At 48.7% G+C, this 19,992-nt stretch overlaps 1 protein-coding gene across 1 annotated transcript in view; it reads left to right on the forward strand.

The window, feature by feature from the left end:
* LOC134965871 (uncharacterized) overlaps positions 1-19,521 on the forward strand; it is a 46,204-nt gene extending 26,683 nt beyond the window's left edge. Inside the window, exons 5-6 of the mRNA XM_063942256.1 lie at positions 16,163-16,189; positions 18,165-19,521. Of these exons, the coding sequence (XP_063798326.1) occupies positions 16,163-16,189; positions 18,165-18,379 (242 nt within the window). The 3' untranslated portion in view covers positions 18,380-19,521. The remainder of the gene's footprint in view (positions 1-16,162; positions 16,190-18,164) is intronic.
* Positions 19,522-19,992: the final 471 nt, after the last annotated feature.

Here is a 19,992-nt window from a genome sequence, read left to right on the forward strand (position 1 = left end):
TAACAGGGTAGATTTATCTGAGTTGCTATAAGGGATGATTATCAGCTTTGGGGCCAAGGGTGGCGGTATTTCTGACACAGTGCAGTGTGACCTGTCCGTGTGCTGCTGCGGTGAAGGTGTATCGTGACAGGACAAATGGCACCATTGCAAATAACCGATGTGGAACCTGCGGAGCACCACGTGCCACTGATGTGAGAGGTGAACATCGGCCATGAAGGTGCGTGAGGGCCGACCGACAGGTTACAGCGAAGCAGCTCACAGTCACAATGAACCTGGAAGCTACCAGACGTGTGTATAACATGACAGATCAGCCGTCTAGCTGCTGTCCGTGCCGCACACGGCAGTTACTCTGGCTATTAGCTGGTGGTCAGAATAATGTGACTCCACCGTGTAGCTGATTACTGATATACTGTACTCTCTTCCTTACAGTTTATTTGATTTTATTTAAATAATTAATTGACGTTAAGGGCACCGTGTGATGTTTCACAGATTTACTTACTGGAAGCTAAAGGTTTACATTCGGTGCTCCTGCTTTTCCCTGGCAATTTTTGCTTCTGTTAAACCTTTTACCTAGCCAATCTGTCTATACTGGACTTCTCCTCTCTACCCACTTCCGCAGACCGTGCCAGTATAGCACACTGGGCCATACAGTACACTGGGCCATATAACACACTGGGCAGTATAGCACATTGGACAGTATAGCACACAGGGCCATATAGCACACTGGTCAGTATAGCACACTGCTCAGTATAGCACACAGGGTAGTATAGCACACTGGTCAGTAAAGCACACAGGACAGTATAGCACACAGGGCAGTATAGCACACTGCTCAGTATAGCACACAGGACAGTATAGTACACTGGACAGTATAGCACACTGGGCAGTATAGCACACTGGGCCGTATAGCACACTGGGCAGTATAGCACACCGGACAGTATAGCACACTGGGCCATATAGTACACTGGGCAGTATAACACACTGGGCAGTATAGCACACAGGGCCGTATAGCACACTGGGCAGTATAGCACACAGGGCAGTATAGCACACTGCTCAGTATAGCACACAGGACAGTATAGTACACTGGGCAGTATAGCACACTGGGCAGTATAGCACACTGGGCCGTATAGCACACTGGGCAGTATAGCACACTGGACAGTATAGCACACTGGGCCATATAGTACACTGGGCAGTATAACACACTGGGCAGTATAACACACTGGGCAGTATAGCACACAGGGCTGTATAGCACACTGGGCAGTATAGCACACTGGGCAGTATAGCACACTGGGCAGTATAGCACACTGGGCAATATAGTACACTGGACAGTATAGCACACTGGGCAGTATAGCACACTGGGCAGTATAGCACACTGGGCCATATAACACACAGGGCCGTAAAGCACACTGGGCCGTATAGCACACTGGGCAGTATAGCACACAGGGCCATATAGCACACTGGTCAGTATAGCATACTGGTCAGTATAGCACACAGGACAGTATAGCACACAGGGCAGTATAGCACACTGGTCATTATAGCACACTGGTCAGTATAGCACACAGGACAGTATAGCACACAGGGCAGTATAGCACACTGCTCAGTATAGCACACAGGACAGTATAGTACACTGGACAGTATAGCACACTGGGCAGTATAGCACACTGGGCAGTATAGCACACTGGGCCGTATAGCACACTGGGCAGTATAGCACACTGGGCAGTATAGCACACTGGACAGTATAGCACACTGGGCCATATAGTACACTGGGCAGTATAACACACTGGGCAGTATAACACACTGGGCCGTATAGCACACAGGGCCATATAGCACACTGGGCAGTATAGCACACAGGGCTGTATAGCACACTGGGCAGTATAGCACACTGGGCAGTATAGCACACAGGGCAGTATAGCACACTGGGCAGTATAGCACACTGGGCCATATAACACACAGGGCCGTAAAGCACACTGGGCCGTATAGCACACTGGGCAGTATAGCACACAGGACAGTATAGCACATAGGACAGTATAGCACACTGGGCCGTATAGTACACAGGGCCATATAACACACAGGGCAGTATAGCACACTGGACAGTATAGCACACTGGGCCGTATAGTACACAGGGCCATATAACACACAGGGCAGTATAGCACACAGGGCAATATACTGTAGTACAATGGGCCATATAGCACACTGGGCAGTATAGTACAATGGGCAGTGATAGGAGACTGCTTTTGCACAGTGGCAGCAGCCTCTGAACTCTCACTGCTCATTGTGTTACTGCAGCTGCGCTGCTATTCAAGCACAGCTGGCGGTAGTAGACAGAGAGGAGAGGTGTTACAGGTGGGGGTGGGCAGCTCTAACCGGCCTGGGCACAGATGAGTAGCCCCCTCCCCCCTCCACCCCCTCTGCATGCCTGATTAATGGTGCTCACATCCTCAATCAAAATGAAATCTGAAATGTGCAGAGCTCGTGGTGTATGGAGGTGGTAAGATTGAGCAAATATGGAGGAATGTGCGTTGCATATATACGAGTCAGATTTATAGCAAGAGTACACTGAATTTGAACCTATATTCTAGCCTGAGATTACACTTATTATTATCTATATATTAATAGCAGAAGGATGACTTTTATAAGTCACATATTTCTATAAAGCCGTTATCTGAGCAAGGCACATGAAAGGTCTTCGGGGGTTATTCAAAGTTGTTAGCAAACCAAAAAAGTTAGAAAAATATGCAACTGTATATAAATGTCACGGTGTGTCGATAAAACAATAAACTAATCTAATAGATGCATATAATATATATATATATATATATATATATATATATATATATATATATATTGTAAAAGTCTGGTCCGCGCACACAGATAGTTCCCAGAATTGTGAAGTTTACATGCAGTGCCAGCTCATCCACTCCAGCCAGGAGTCAGGGATTTCTAAAAGGCGTCAGAATAAGGAGAGCGCACAAATGAATAATATTAATAGACACACTTTTACTTGTATAAAATATCCACATACATGTAAGTTAAAAACGTTGCACTTAGCCACATTCTCCGATGACCACCACTTCAGTGCAGTTCAATCCAACAGCGGTGTCTTTTCCACAGAGGTACCGTCAGCTCTGTTGCTCAACGCTAATCCCAGGCGCAGTTTCGTCAAAGAATCTCCTGACGAAGTCCTCCTGTGACGAAACGCGTTGGACATGGCTTACCTTTGCGGATGAATTCTTGTCACAAGTTGAGCAACAGAGCTGACGGTACCTCCGTGGAAAAGACACCGCTGTCGGATTGAACTGCACTGAAGTGGTGGTCATCGGGGAATGTGGCTAAGTGCAACGTTTTTAACTTACATGTATGTGGATATTTTATACAAGTAAAAGTGTGTCTTTTAATATTATTCATTGGTGCGCTCCCCTTATTCTGACACTATATATATATATATATATATATATATATATATATATTCAAAACAATTTAATAAAAATACTGTCCATACTCTGACAATTCCAGAGAAATAATACCAACAAGTGGATATACAGGACATATTATACCCACTGTGATTTTTATTTACTAAGTTTTGAGAGACTGGTTGAATATTCAGCTACCAAATTCCTCACTTCAAAGCGGTAAGATTAAATGGACATTTTGTTCTTATATAGCTGCTACTATTAGACATACAGTACAGCTTATGTTTCATTGTTGCTCATTCAAATTGACAAATTTAATATATTGTATTGATTCTCTGGAATTGTCAGAGTACTGTGCACAGTATTTTTATTAAATTGTTTTGGCTTTATAGATTTACAGTCTATATAAAAATATTTTATATGCATCTATTAGATTAGTTTATTGTTTTATCGACACACAGTTGCATTTATATACAGCTGCATATTTTTCTATTGTCCGCTACTCCCAGGCGCAGTTGATTGATCTTTTTTTCTTGTACTAATATTACAAACCTGCAGAGGTTTTTTTGCAACAGCGAATGGAAGCTGACGAGATCTGAAATATGTCCCATATACTGTATATATTTCTTATTGATAACAATTGGTTTTTGAAATTCAGCGTCTAGGGGATCAGTACTAAATCCCGCTGGACGGGATCCCGACGTTCGAAATCCCGACGCCGGAATCCGGACCACACAATCCCGACAGGGGTGGCGAGCGGAACGCGGCCCCTTGCAGGCTCGCTACGCTCGGCACACTATTATATTCTCCCTCTATGGGTGTCGTGGACACCCACGGAGGGAGAATATGTCGGGATTGTGCTGGTCGGGATTCCGGTGTCAGTATTTCAACCACCGGGATCCCGTCCAGTGGGATCTTGACCACCTCCCGCGTCTAGGTCATTTTCTTTTTAATAACCAAAAAAAAGTTAGCAAATGGGCAAAACCAAGGGCCTAATTCAGACCTGATCGATGCTGTGCGTTTTTGCACAGCAGCAGATCATGTCTGAACCGCGGTGTATGGCCGCCATTTAGGGGGCGTGGTCCGGGCAACGCAGGCGTGCCCGGACCGTGCGGGGGGGCGGGCCGCGGTGGCTGTGTGATGTCATACGCAGCTGCTTCAACCCTCACAGCAACGAGTAGCTCCCTGCCAGTGCGTAGGAGCTGCGCAGGTAGTGAGCTACTCCTAAAGTAAAAAAGCGATTTTGTACTTGTGCGACGTGGTAGGGTCTGACATGTGGGGTGGACTAGCCCTGTGCTGGGCGTCCCCCCACATGTCAGTGTGGCTAATCGTAGATGTGCTAAATTTAGCATATCTACGATCAGGTCTGAATTAGGCCCCATTTGCACTGCAGGTGGGGAAAATGTAACATGTGCAGAGAGAGTTAGATTTGGGTGGGGTGTGTTCAAACTGAAATCTAAATTGCAGTGTAAAAATAAAGCAGCCAGTATATACCCTGCACAGAAACAATATAAACCACCCAAATCTAACTCTCTCTGCACATGTTACATCTGCCCCACCTACAGTGCACATGGTTTTGCCCAATTGCTAACTTTTTTGGTTTGCTAACTCTGAATAATCCCCATGGTCTGCAGATTTGCAGGAAAATGTTGGCATAATAATTGATAGCTTGATTTTGGAGCTATATGGCAAAACATTCACCTGCCATTTACAATGCAGACAGTTGGGGAACTCTCCCTGTGTTCACCTGCTGGGTGGTCTGGAAACTGTGACAGTTATTTGCAGCCACTCACTCAGCAGGGATTTTTGAAATTCAACTCCTAAGCAGGTGAAGAGGGGTAAAATTTTCTGCCAAGCAAACATTTGCCCACTTGACATCGGGCACATCAGCTAGTTATTAATTATTATTATTATTATTATTATTATTATTATTATTATTATTGTTGTTGTTGTTGTTGTTGTTGTTGTTGTATTAGTCGTTATCTTTTATTCACACAAGTCCCTGCACCAAAAGAGCCAATTAAATTACCAGTTTTTGTTTGAAGCACCAAGATGGAACCAAAAAAGTACACAGAGATCAAACAAACTAAAGACAGATAGCGTCCTGGACAAAATAAAATCCAAAGCACCAATGCAAAACCCAAGACAATTATTGTGCCACTCGTCTATAATACCCATAATGACTGACCATGCTGTCATTTATATTGTCAGCTGGAAGCTGCGAGTACAGCACAGGATCACACATAGGGGGTCATTCCGAGTTGTTCGCTCTTTGCCGATTTTCGCAACAGAGCGATTAAGGCAAAAATGCGCATGCGGTTAGTAATTTACAACAAAACTTTGTAGATTTACTCACGCCGGAACGAAGATTTTTCATCGTTGAAGTGATCGTATTGTGATTGACAGGAAGTGGGTGTTTCTGGGCGGAAACTGGCTGTTTTCTGGGAGTGTGCGGAAAAATGCAGGCGTTTCAGGGGAAAACGCGGGAGTGTCTGGAGAAACGGGGGAGTGGCTGGCCGAACGCTGGGCGTGTGTGTGACGTCAACGATGAAAAAACTTTGTTACGCCGTGAGTAAAATACCAAACTTTTGAGCTAATTTACTTGGCGCAGGCGCGCTGCGTACATTGCGCATGCGCAGTTTGCGACTAATCGCTCCGTAGCGGAAAAAAATAACGAGCGAACAACTCGGAATGACCCCCCATGTGCACTGCAGGGGAGGCAGATATAACATGTGCAGAGAGAGTTAGATTTGGGTGGGTTATTTTGTTTCTGTGCAGGGTAAATACTGGCTGCTTTATTTTTACACTGCAATTAAGATTTCAGTTTGGACACACCCCACCCAAATCTAACTCTCTCTGGACATGTTACATCTGCTCCACCTGCAGTGCACATGGTTTTGCCCAACTGCTAACATATTTGCTGCTGCGATCAACTCAGAATTAGGCCCATAGTCCCGGGCCACACTTGTATCCGATAACTCTCCCCAAAGTTTTTTTATATTAAAAAAGTGGAATCACAATGAGCATTTAAACTTCAGGTCTTTGGAAATTGTCTATAAGAAACAATAAGCAATGACTTACACAATACTCACTGCATAAATAGTTAAATGGGTTCTTCAGCCTGCCATAGAGAGTACCCAGTGAGGCAGCCATTTTGTGTGCATACATAGATTATAGTGGGCAGCATGAGCAAATCACGAAGTGCCAGCGTCGGTGCCGTCAGCTCCATTGTGCAGGTGCCAGGACCTGGCCGGTGGCAGGGGATTTCTCTCCTCTCCTCCTCCTCTAAACCAGACAGCACGGCCAGCAGCAGTCCCCCTCCGACACAGAGCTTGGAGCCGCCGCTGGTTATAACTCTGTACAGGTTAAGATCTGATTGCAGGCCTTGACATTAATTCTCCTAAATACTGCATGTCAACATCACAGCTGTCAAATTCTGGTGCTGACAATATGATTGTCATCATTTTCAGTGTCGACATGGTGGCTGTATATAGGAGTTGGGTCTGAGTTGATAGATCAATAGTACCATGGTAGACAGTGAATAGGATAGGTCAACACCAGATGGTCAACACTTAATAGTTTAGCATGGTCTAAAGGTTGACAGGGACATTAGGTCAACAGGTAATTGGTCAACAGTGACTTGGATAGACATGGTTGAAAAGTCAACAGGTTTAAAACTGTGACATTCAAATGGTCAACACTAAAAAGGTCAGCACATGCTTTTTTGTTATTTTAGCCTACACCAATCCCATAGTGACTAACCCCAACCCACCCCTCCAACATCCTAACCCCAATTCTCCCCCCCAACAGCCTAACCCAAAACCTCCCACCAACATCCTAATCCCAACCCTCCACTCCAACATCCTATTCCCAACCCTCCCCTCCAACATCCTAACCACAACCCTCCCCTCCAACATCCTAATCCCAACCCTCCCCTCCAACATCCTAACACCAACCACTCCTACAACATCCTAACCCCAACCCTCCCCCCAACATCCTAACCCCAACCCTACCCTCAACATCCTAACCCCAACCTTCCCCTCCAACATCCTAACACCAGCCCTCCCTCCAACATCCTAACCCCAACCCTCCCCTCCAACATCCTAATACCAACCCTCCCCTCCAACATCCTAATCCCAACCCTCCACTCCAACATCCTAACACAAACCCTCCCCTCCAACATCATAACCCCAACCCTCCCACCAACATTTTAACCCCAACCGTCCCCTCCAACATCCTAATCCCAACCCTCCCCTCCAACATCCTAACACAAACCCTCCCCTCCAACATCCTAACCCCAACCCTCCCCTCCAACATCCTAACCCCAACCCTCCCCTCCAACATCCTAATCCCAACCCTCCCACCAACATCCTAACCCTAACCCTCCCCTCCAACATCCTAACCCCAACCCTCCCCTCCAACATCCTAACCCCAACCCTCCCCTCCAACATCCTAATCCCAATCCTCCCCTCCAACATCCTAACCCTAACCCTCCCCTCCAACATCCTAACCCCAACCCCCCCACAACATCCTAATCCCAATCCTCCCCTCCAACATCCTAACCCTAACCCTCCCCTCCAACATCCTAACCCCAATTCTCCCCCCCAACAGGCTAACCCCAACCCCCCTACAACATCCTAATCCCAACTCTCCCCTCAAACATCCTAACCCCAACCCTCCCCTCCAAAATCCTAATCCCAAATCTCCCCTCTAACATCCTAACCCCAACCCTCCCCTCCAACATCCTAATCCAACCCTCCCCTCCAACATCCTAAACCCAACCCTCCCCCCAACATCCTAACCCCAACCCTCCCCCCAACATCCTAACCCCAACCCTCCCCTCCAACATCCTAATCCAACCCTCCCCTCCAACATCCTAGCCCCAACCCTCCCCTCCAACATCCTAACCCCAACCCTCCCCTCCAACATCCTAACCCTAACACTCCCCTCCAACATCCTAACCCCAACCCTCCCCTCCAACATCCTAACCCCAACCCTCCCCTCCAACATCCTAACCCCAACCCCCCTAGAACATCCTAATCCCAACTCTCCCCTCCAACATCCTTACCTCAACCCTCCCCTCCAACATCCTAATCCCAACCCTCCCCTCCAACATCCTAACCCCAACCCTCCCCTCCAACATCCTAATCCCAACCCTCCCCTCCAACATCCTAACCCTAACCCTTCCCTCAAACATCCTAATCCCAACCCTCCCCTCCAACATCCTAACCCCAACCCTCCCCTCCAACATCCTAACACCAGCCCTCCCTCCAACATCCTAACCCCAACGCTCCCCTCCAACATCCTTATACCAACCCTCCCCTCCAACATCCTAATCCCAACCCTCCCCTCCAACATCCTAACACAAACCCTCCCCTCCAACATCATAACCCCAACCCTCCCACCAACATCCTAACCCCAACCGTCCCCTCCAACATCCTAACCCCAACCCTCCCCTCCAACAACCTAACACCAACCCTCCCCCCAACATCCTAACCCCAACCCTCCCCTCCAACATCCTAATCCCAACCCTCCCCTCCAACATCCTAACCCCAACCCTCCCCTTCAACATCCTAATACCAATCCTCCCCTCCAACATCCTAACCCCAACCCTTCCCTCCAATATCCTAACCCCAACCCTCCCCTCAACATCCTAACCCCAACCCTTCCCTCCAGCATCCTAACACCAGCCCTTCCCCTCCAACATCCTAACCCCATCCCTCCCCCCCAACATCCTAACCCTAACCCTCCAACATCCTAATCTCAACCCTCCCCTCCAACATCCTAACCCCAACCCTCCCCTCCAACATCCTAACCCCAACCCTTCCCTCCAATATCCTAACCCCAACCCTCCCCTCAACATCCTAACCCCAACCCTTCCCTCCAGCATCCTAACACCAGCCCTTCCCCCAACATCCTAACCCCAACCCTCCCCCCCAACATCCTAACCCTAACCCTCCCCTCCAACATCCTAATCACAACCCTCCCCTCCAACATCCTAATCCCAACCCTCCCCTTCAACATCCTAATCCCAATCCTCCCCTCCAACATCCTAACCCCAACCCTCCCCTCCAACATCCTAATCCCAACCCTCCCCTCCAACATCCTAACCCCAACCCTCCCCTCCAACATCCTAATCCCAACCCTCCCCTCCAACATCCTAACACCAGCCCTCCCTCCAACATCATAACCCCAACGCTCCCCTCCAACATCCTAATACCAACCCTCCCCTCCAACATCCTAATCCCAACCCTCCCCTCCAACATCCTAACACAAACCCTCCCCTCCAACATCATAACCCCAACCCTCCCACCAACATCCTAACCCCAACCGTCCCCTCCAACATCCTAACCCCAACCCTCCCCTCCAACAACCAAACACCAGCCCTCCCCCCAACATCCTAACCCCAACACTCCCCTCCAACATCCTAATCCCAACCCTCCCCTCCAACATCCTAACCCTAATCCTCCCCTCCAACATCCTAATCCCAACCCTCCCCTCCAACATCCTAACCCCAACCCTCCCCTTCAACATCCTAATCCCAATCCTCCCCTCCAACATCCTAACCCCAACCCTTCCCTCCAATATCCTAACCCCAACCCTCCCCTCAACATCCTAACCCCAACCCTTCCCTCCAGCATCCTAACACCAGCCCTTCCCCCAACATCCTAACCCCAACCCTCCCCCCTAACATCCTAACCCTAACTCTCCCCTCCAACATCCTTATCCCAACCCTCCCCTCCAACATCCTAACCCCAACCCTCCCCTTCAACATCCTAATCCCAATCCTCCCCTCCAACATCCTAACCCCAACCCTTCCCTCCAATATCCTAACCCCAACCCTCCCCTCAACATCCGAACCCCAACCCTTCCCTCCAGCATCCTAACACCAGCCCTTCCCCCAACATCCTAACCCCAACCCTCCCCCCCAACATCCTAACGCCAACCCTATCCTCCAATATCCTAACCCCAGCCCTCCCCTCCAACATCCTAACCCCAACCCTCCCCTCCAACATCCTAATCCCAACCCCCCTACAACATCCTAATCCCAACTCTCCCTCCAACATACTTACCTCAACCCTCCCCTCCAACATCCTAATCCCAACCCTCCCCTCCAACATCCTAACCCCAACCCTCCCCTCCAACATCCTAATCCCAACCCTCCCCTCCAACATCCTAACCCTAACCCTCCCCTCCAACATCCTAATCCCAACCCTCCCCTCCAACATCCTAACCCCAACCCTCCCCTCCAACATCCTAACCCCAACCCTCCCCTCCAACATCCTAATCCCAACCCTCCCCTCCAACATCCTAACACCAGCCCTCCCTCCAACATCCTAACCCCAACCCTCCCCTCCAACATCCTAATACCAACCCTCCCCTCCAACATCCTAATCCCAACCCTCCCCTCCAACATCCTAACACAAACCCTCCCCTCCAACATCATAATCCCAAGCCTCCCACCAACATCCAAACCCCAACCGTCCCCTCCAATATCCTAACCCAAACCCTCCCCTCCAACAACCTAACACCAACCCTCCCCCCAACATCCTAACCCCAACCCTCCCCTCCAACATCCTAATCCCAACCCTCCCCTCCAACATCCTAACCCTAACCCTCCCCTCCAACATCCTAATCCCAACCCTCCCCTCCAACATCCTAACCCCAACCCTCCCCTTCAACATCCTAATCCCAATCCTCCCCTCCAACATCCTAACCCCAACCCTTCCCTCCAATATCCTAACCCCAACCCTCCCCTCAACATCCTAACCCCAACCCTTCCCTCCAGCATCCTAACACCAGCCCTTCCCCCAACATCCTAACCCCAACCCTCCCCCCCAACATCCTAACCCCAACCCTCTCCTCCAATATCCTAACCCCAGCCCTCCCCTCCAATATCCTAACCCCAAACTTCCCCTCCAACATCCTAATCCCAACCCTCCCTCCCAACATCCTAACCCCAACCCTCCCCCCTGCATCCTAACCCCAACCCTCCCCCCCGCATCCTAACCCCAACCCTCCCCTCCAACATCCTAATACCAACCCAACCCCCCAAAATCATAATCCCAACCCTCCCTCCCAACATCCTAACCCCAACCCTCTCCCCAACATCCTAACCCCAACCCCCCCAACATCCTAACCACAACCCTCTCCAACATCCTAACCCCAACCCTCCCCTCCAAAATCCTAACCCCAACCCTCCCCTCCAACATCCTAATCCCAACCCTCCCCTCCAACATTCTAATCCCAACCCTCCCCTCCAGCATCCTAACCCCAACCATCCCCTCCAACATACTAACCCACACCCTCCCCTCCAACATCCTAATCCCAACCCTCCCCTCCAACATTCTAATCCCAACCCTCCCCTCCAGCATCCTAACCCCAACCATCCCCTCCAACATACTAACCCACACCCTCCCCTCCAACATCCTAATACCAACCCTCCCCTCCAACATCCTAATACTATCCCTCCCCTCCAACATCCCAATACCAACCCTCCCCTCCAACATCCTAACCCCACCCCTCCACCAAGTGCCATTATCCTAACCGTAACTCGAAACCTAACTCTAACCCTATCCCTAACTTTCAAAATCATGAATACTATGAAAAACAATGTGTCGAACTTTAAAAGGTTGACATTCAAATGGTCAACACATAAACTTGTCAACTTTTAACCCTGTCGATCTAAATCACTGTCGACCAATTACCTGTTGACTCAATGTCCTTGTTGACTTTTTGACCCTTTAAACCTATTTACTGTTGCCCTATTGCATGTCGACCATATTACCGGGGATCTACCATCTGTATACCATAGTAGTCACATCTTAGGGTGGTGTCACGCAAGAGCTTTTTCTGTTCCTCTTTTTTTCAAACCGGCACTTACTTTGTATAAAGATTATGTCCTGGTGAAATTAATGAGCTTTGCCTAGCAACATCACATACGGTAAAGCAGATTTCCTGCTCCGAAAGCTATTGAAAAGATCTAACATATTTATAGCCTGCAGCAAAAAAAGCTGTCACGCTAACTACACGGTTGCTGAAAAACAGCTGTAATACTACGTACAGTAGAACTGCAGGTAGTGAGAATAGAGTTGCTAAACCCAAGATATTATTCTGCTGCCTGGAAAGCTCAAGTCTGGCTTTATCTGACCAGTACAGTATGACGGATGGTTTAAAAATAAAGCACAATTTTGCTCTGTACCAGCCAATCAGAAAATATCTTAGAGTGTACTTAAGTGAACCTGATAAAGATAACAATTCTACAATATGGGCTTCATTCAGTAAGCTTTGCAAATGCAATCCTTAGCTATGCAAATGCAGGCGGAGAAGCATACAACCTCATTCCTGCATTTGCGGTCAGTACACTACGATGCGATCCCAGTTCTGGATGAATATCGCGACCATCGGTCACGATGTTCATCTGCCACAGCAGATTGAACAAGCCTGAGCTTACTCAGGCTGGCAGTTGCAGGGCGGCATTAATGGTTGCCCCCAGTACTTCACAAACAGTCTCACTCTCAGCTCTTACTTTTTTCCTTTTCTCAACTTCATGTTGTTGTTAGTTGTTGGGGACGATGTAATGTGTTACATTCTGCAGCTTGTAAATCCAGTAGCAAAGCAGTCCATATACTGTACAAAACTATGGTGGCTGCTTCATTTGTCGGGGGGGCAGTGGAAGATTTTGGAGAAATCTGCTGTGGTCCTTCCTTGGTCCATCTTGAAGATAATTTATATTTATGGCTGTTTTGGGGGGATATGCTGCAAATACATTTTAATAAATAGGCCCCTATGGGGTATATTCAATATGAGTCAGATCCATTCCGACATGCATTTGTCTGAATGAATCCGACAACCCCTATTCAAAGAGTGGCCAAATCCGGCTGTCAGATTTGTCCGGTGTCCGTGCGGCTGTCAGCAGCTCCCGGTGTGTGAGAACACAGGGAGCTGCTTGAGCCGCATATCACGGCCGCCCAGTGCCGTGCTGCAGGAAAAGAGGTGCCCGGCCAGGGGACGGCCGTCAAGGTACCTCTCATCCCCGCTCCCCGTAGCCGCCGCACCGCTCCCCGTAGTCACCGCACCGCTCCCCGTCTCCTCACCTCAATCCGACTCTTTTTAAAGTCAGACTGAGATTGTCGGAAAAGGGGGTCAAAACTTGTCGGATTTGGCTCCGTTTCCGACAGAAGCACCTGGATCGGCGGCTATTCTGGAATTCCCTACTTGTCGGAAAAAAACTGCACTTTTTGAATAGGTCGGAACCCCTTCCAACCGAAATCTTTCCGACAAGACAGCAGCTTCTGACAGCTATTGAATACACCCCTTAGTCTTAGTTTCCCTGTCCACTACCTTTATCAGTTTGAGTACCACAAGACTCAGGCCTAAAAGATTCTCTATTTAAACCACTTCTCTTTGGAAACGGATAAACTCATTTGGGTTTCACAGTATTACCGTCACACAGAGGACACCATGACACATTTGTCCTTTCTGGATCTGTGTTCTATCGTGTTACTGATTGTCTTTCTGATAGTTCTCCTCAGATGTCTTCTCTCCACTCCATGGAAAAGCTTTGAAAGCTGTGCTAATATTCTTCCCAAAAACAGAAATGTCTCCATTTATACAAACAGCATCACTCGCTCCCATTCCTGCTGACGGGACCATCTCACTCTTATAGCTTATAAGACTGCAGGATCTAATTACCTCTTTGTGTAATACAGTGGTGTGCGGTGAGGTCAGTGGCTGGTGAGGCCCTACAGCCATAATGTCCGCCGAATCTGCCGATGACCCCTACCGCCACCGAGCTAATGCCCGCTACTGCCCCTGAGTCGATGCCCGCTGCCACCACCACCGGCTTACAAACTCGGCCACCATAAACTGACCCAGCCCTCCGCCACTAATTTGCATCTCACTCCGATGCCGCCAATGCCCACTGCCTGCCTGCTCATCATACTTGTGATATATTGTACATTTTTATAGAAAAAAAATGAGTGTTTGGTACTGGGAAGGGAGTGGGAGGAGGACATGAATGCAATTCTGTTGTCCAGGGCTTCCATTAACTTAATGGAGAAGGGTCTGAATGGGTTAAAAAATTTAAAAAAAAAAATGCGTGAGGTCCCCCCTCCTAAGTATAACCAGCCTCGGGCTCTTTGAGCCGGTCCTGGTTGTTTAAATACTGGGGAAAAATTGGACAGGGGTTCACCGTATTTAGACAACCAGCACCGGGCTCTTAGTCCGGTCCTGGTTCCAAAAATACGGGGGACAAAAGATGTAGGGGTCCCCCGTATTTTTAAAACCAGCACCGGGCTCCACTAGCCAGGGACATAATGCCACAGCCGGGGGACACATTTACGTAGGTCCCTGCGGCCGTGACATTACCCCCCCCAACTAGTCACCCCTGGCCGGGGTTCCCTGGAGGAGCGGGGACCCCTTAAATCAAGGGGTCCCCCCCTCCAGGCACCCAAGGGCCAGGGGTGAAGCCCGAGGCTGTCCCCAGCACCCCTGGGCGGTGGGTGCCAGGCTGATAGTCATGAGTGTTAAAAAAAGAATATTGTTTTTTGTCATGGAACTACAAGGCCCAGAAAGCCTCCCCCGCTTGCTGGTACTTGGAGAACCTCAAGAACCAGCATTCGGGTAAATAACGGGCTCGCTGGTACTTGTAGTTCTACAACAACAAAAATACCCAAATAAAAACACAACACACACACCGTGAAAGTAAAATTTTATTATAACACACTTACACACTCACACATACTTACCTACATCCCACGCCGAGAATCACGTCCACTTGTCCAGTAGAATCCTACAGCGGACCTGTAAAAATGAGAGATTACTTACCTTCATCCCACGCCGAGAATCACGTCCACTTGTCCAGTAGAATCCAATAGTGGGACCTGTAAAAGTGAATGAAAATAAGGAGTTACAGAGGGGGAGAAGGAGAAGGAGAGAGAGAGAGAGAGAGAGAGAGAGAGAGAGAGAGAGAGAGAAAAACCTGCGTGCTGTTGTATGCCGACGGAGCAGCCGCCCGGAGAGAGCCGCACAGAGTACAAGCAGTCAGCGGGAGGGGAGGACAGAGCCGCCGGACTCTGGCAGCTATCAGCTGCCCACAGGAAAGACGTCTGGTGCCTGTGTGCGGGAGGGGGGGACGGAGCCAGCGGAGCATGACAGGGGAGAGCAGCAGTCACTGCAGACCCACCGCTGCTGCTGCTCCCGTTCCAACTTCTGCCTCCCGCCGCGTCTTGGTGATTGGACAGCGGATCCAGTGGTGGATCCGCAGTCCAATCACAGCTGCCTCGCTGACATGGGGGTGGTGTCCCTGTCAGCGAGGCACTTTTTTCAGTGCCGCTTTGCCACTGTATTTCAATGGGCTTTTACAGCCCGGTGCTAGGCTCTGCCCCCCGCTCTCTCCCCGTTCCTATTCTGTATGGGAGGCACCGCTAACAGTGCCTCCCAAAGTAATTTCACCCCAAAAAAAAAATGCCATTACATAAGGAAGATACTTATGACATAGAATATCTTGTATATATTCTTTTACTAATTAATCACAGGGGAGGCACTGCCTCCCCTGCCTCCCCTGACTGCACATCCCTGGTGTAATAGCACATTATCTTTTTATAGCATTGTGAAGTGCTGTGTGCTGTAAACAGAAACATTAATAATAATAATAATAATAATAATAATAATAATAAGTGTTTAAAATGTTTATGTGAAGCAGAGAATGCAAAGTACAAACTTACATTAATTGTTCCCCTTATGTATTCTAGGTGGCTTCAATAGCTCGAGGCGCCAAGGTAAGATACAGTCAAAATGTGATGTAGAGTTGAAGAACAAAGGGGCCGATTCAGAGTTCCTTCCCCCGCAGACATGCGAGAGCATCATCGCACGGTGGCGATTCTTTTGCGTGTTTAGAGAAGCAGTCTGCCTGCGCCACCTAGCTGCGAAGGCAGACAGCTACCCGCCATGTTTCGGGTCGCATCGGCTGTGTGTGACGTCACGCAGCCGTTGCAGCCTGTCCCGCAAACAGTCCGTAAATGTCTGTACCCCCGCAACGCACACTCAATGCCGCCGCAACGCCGCCACGATGCCCCTTCCCGCCACACAACTGTCTCTGTCTGTCAATCAGGCAGAGGCGATTGCACAAGTGAGATGCCGGCGCATTTCCCTTTGTGCGTGCATGCAGTGCGGCTTCTGAGCGTGCGCACACTTCACCGGGCTTCAGTCTGCGACCGCTGCTATAGCAGCATCCAGGTCTGAATCGTCCCCAAAGTTTGGATAAGTTGGTTGGAAATTAGCACACATGTACCCCAACTGTTCTCACCGAGGTCCCCTTATCAGATGTATTGGTTTCTACATTAACTTATCAATTGGAAGTAACAGACTTAGGCAAAGAGTAAAGAAGTCATAAAATGTGACTAACTAGAGAAGGCCAAGAAATGAGAGAGGGAGAGGGAGGCAGAGGGAGAGGGAGAGAGTGAGAGAAAGATAGACAATGAGAGAGGGAGAGTGAAACAGAAAGATAGGTGGGTAGAGAGGGAGAGGGATTTAGAGAGAGGGAGAGACAGAGGGGAAAGGGAAAAGAGGGGGGACAGGGGAAAGAGAAAGAAGGATGGAGAGGAAGGGAGAGAGAGAGAGAAAGGAAGCGTTGGAGGGATAACGGTCGGGGAAGAGAGGGAGTGAGAGGGGGAAGGGGAGAGAGAAAGTAATGAGAGGGAGTAAGGGAGAAAGAGAGGAGAGAAAAAAAAGACAGAAATGAGAGGGAAAGAGAGGTGAGGGAGGGAGAGAGAGAGAGAGAGGGAGAGGTAGAGAGAAGGGAAGAGAAAGAAAGAAAATGGGGAGGAAAGAAAGGGTATATGGGGGAGATAGACTGTGTTGAGCGAGAAAATTAGAGTGTTGAGAGAAAGAAAATGAGTTTTAAGACAGAGGGATAAAAGGAGACAGAGGGAGTGGGGGCAGATGGAGGATGAGAGGGAGGGAGAGAGAGATGTGAGGAACAAAGGCAGGCAAAGGGGAAAAAGAGGATTATATAGGGAGTGAGGGGGAGGGAGAGAGAGAGAGAGAGAGAGAGAGAGAGTAAAGGAGAGAGAGGACAGAAGAAAAATACAGAAGATGAAGGAGTGAGAATAAATAGAATAGGATAAAGTGTTATTACAGCATTGGTCTGGACCAGGGGTAACCAACCCTGGCCCTCGAGAGCTACAAACAGTTAACGTTTCCCAGGTCTCCTCACAGAATCCCAAATTAAGTAATTAGCTCCATCTCTGGATCTTTTAAAACGTGTCAGTTAGTAATGGCTGCACCTGTGCACCTGCTAGGTGAGCTGGAAAACATGAACTGTTGGTAGCTCTTGAGGACCAGGAGAGCTACCACTGGTCTGGACAGTGAGGGATTCCATTACATTTTACACGTGTAAAGGGCCCCATACACTACAGCGACATGAGATAGAGGTAATACGGTGAAATGTTTAGACAAACATGACAGTTTGATATTCGTACAGTACCTTTCTTGTTGATATACAGCTCCAGTACTGTACATCCATGGATAAACGCTGCTTTAGTAAATATGCATGCTAGTCAAATTTTTATGTGATGTTCTGTAGTTTGGATATACTGATCAATCTGGCAAAATTCTTTTACGTAAGGGTGGACACTTGTCTTGGTGGACACTTACGCCATGGACAGTCTCCTCAATTCGAGAATATCCACGTAAATAAAATCTGTGTGAAATTAGTAACGGTGTTTGTCAGTAATCACGTTTTTATGGTTTTAGGAGACCCGGTGGCCCCTCACCCTGTACTCCTCTACAGTCTTCTCCTGGGAAACTCACTTGTGATACTGATAATCGTTCTTCTCTTCTTCTTACTGGCAAAGATGAGGGAGCGGAAGAGAAGGAATAACGTCACCATGCCAGAATCAGCCATTTCCAAATACCACAAATTTCGGCAACCTAAAGAGAAACTACAATTTTTTAAAGATTTAAATTAAATATTTAATTTGTGCGATGCAGATAATGGGGTCCGCGTATTAAGCCTTGGAGAGTGATAAAATGGATGAAGATAAAGTACCAGCTAATCAGCTCCTAACTGCCATGTTATAGGCTGTGTTTGAAAACTGACAGGAGCTGGTTGGTTCAGTAGTTAATCTCTCTCCACTTTACCTCTATCCACGTCTTAGTACATAGGGGGCTATTCAAAGATGAATGCAGATTGCTGCATAGGCTTGGGGGCGTCCAGCACAGGCCAATGCCGCCCATCATGTGTGAGGCCGCCCTCCTATGCATCGGATCTGCACTGTCAGGCTGTCAGCGGCCATTTTTTTCCCCGAACGGCTGCGTGTGACGGCACGCAGCCACCACGAAAATGCTCCCGACACGCCCCAGTTCGGAATGCCCTACCCCCTCCCAACGCCGCATTGACACCCCCCCCGACGGTCGCCGCTGTCAATCACACTGCGGCCACATCCTTCATGCACGCAGCCGCTGCGAGAGACTGCACGGCTGCATCCATCTTTGAAATAGGCCCACAGACCCCTGTATTTCCATTCGCTTTATCTCTCTCCGAGGCTTAATACATAGAGCCCTAAATGAGGTGACTTATGCTTCTAATGAGTTATATAGTGGTTTAGATTAAATGTAAAGCATGTTATTTACAATGTACACCCGATGCGTTCTGCAAGACATCCCGTGTTCTCACCAATGTTCCTCCACATTAAGGTGTGCACACTCGGGAGAAGCCTCCACAGGGTGGATTACGATGTTTTGGCGGTAGGGATCCCGACGCCGGGATCCCGACCACTGGAATGCCGGCAGCGGGGTGAGCGCAAAAGAGCCCCTTGCAGGCTCACTGCGCTCAACACGCTGAAGGACGATGATGCACTACGCGCCATGCTATTTATTCTCTCTCCAGGGTGGTCGTGGCCCCCCAAGAGTGAGAATAATTATCGGTATCCCGGCACCAATATGCTGGGCGCCGGGATCCCGAGCACCGGGATATCGAGTGCCACCCCCTCCACATCCTAATAGTGGTTCTAGATGTGTAGAGAGGGGAACAATCATTATGATCACTGCCGTCTGGTTTAGCTTTATTAACACCTCAAATAAATACTCCAAGCCTCAGCTATAACATGTATCACTTTGTACTTGTGGTGTTTTTCCTACAATGCTCAGCGGACAAGGTGTCGTTATGCCCCTTAATTCCTGCAGGGGGTGGGGAACAGGTGTCAGATCCATCTGCCTCTAGTGCATGTAGCAATGAATTTGGGGTTTTAGGAGGAGGGGAAGTCTATCATTACAGAAGTACAAGGATTGCCCTCACGGCTGTGGTAATGCCCCTGGGGTGGCATGGGCATGCCCCTCTATAGCATTGGAACACACACTGTGGCTGGGGCAGAACTGCATTCAAATCAATCACAATTGCACTTTGCACTGCATGCACATTAATAATTGCAGGTATTTACCCGTTTGCAGAGTTACACACTTCTATGTGTCCGCGCCCCCACTACCCGTAAGGAAGTAGATATCATCGTTATCAGCGCACGCTGTCACCAGTGCAAGACAGCTGTCCAAAATCAGGCAAAACTCTGTGTATACATGACTCAGC

This window comes from Pseudophryne corroboree, chromosome 10 (assembly GCF_028390025.1).
Source record: "Pseudophryne corroboree isolate aPseCor3 chromosome 10, aPseCor3.hap2, whole genome shotgun sequence".
In the NCBI taxonomy this organism is placed as follows: domain Eukaryota; kingdom Metazoa; phylum Chordata; class Amphibia; order Anura; family Myobatrachidae; genus Pseudophryne; species Pseudophryne corroboree.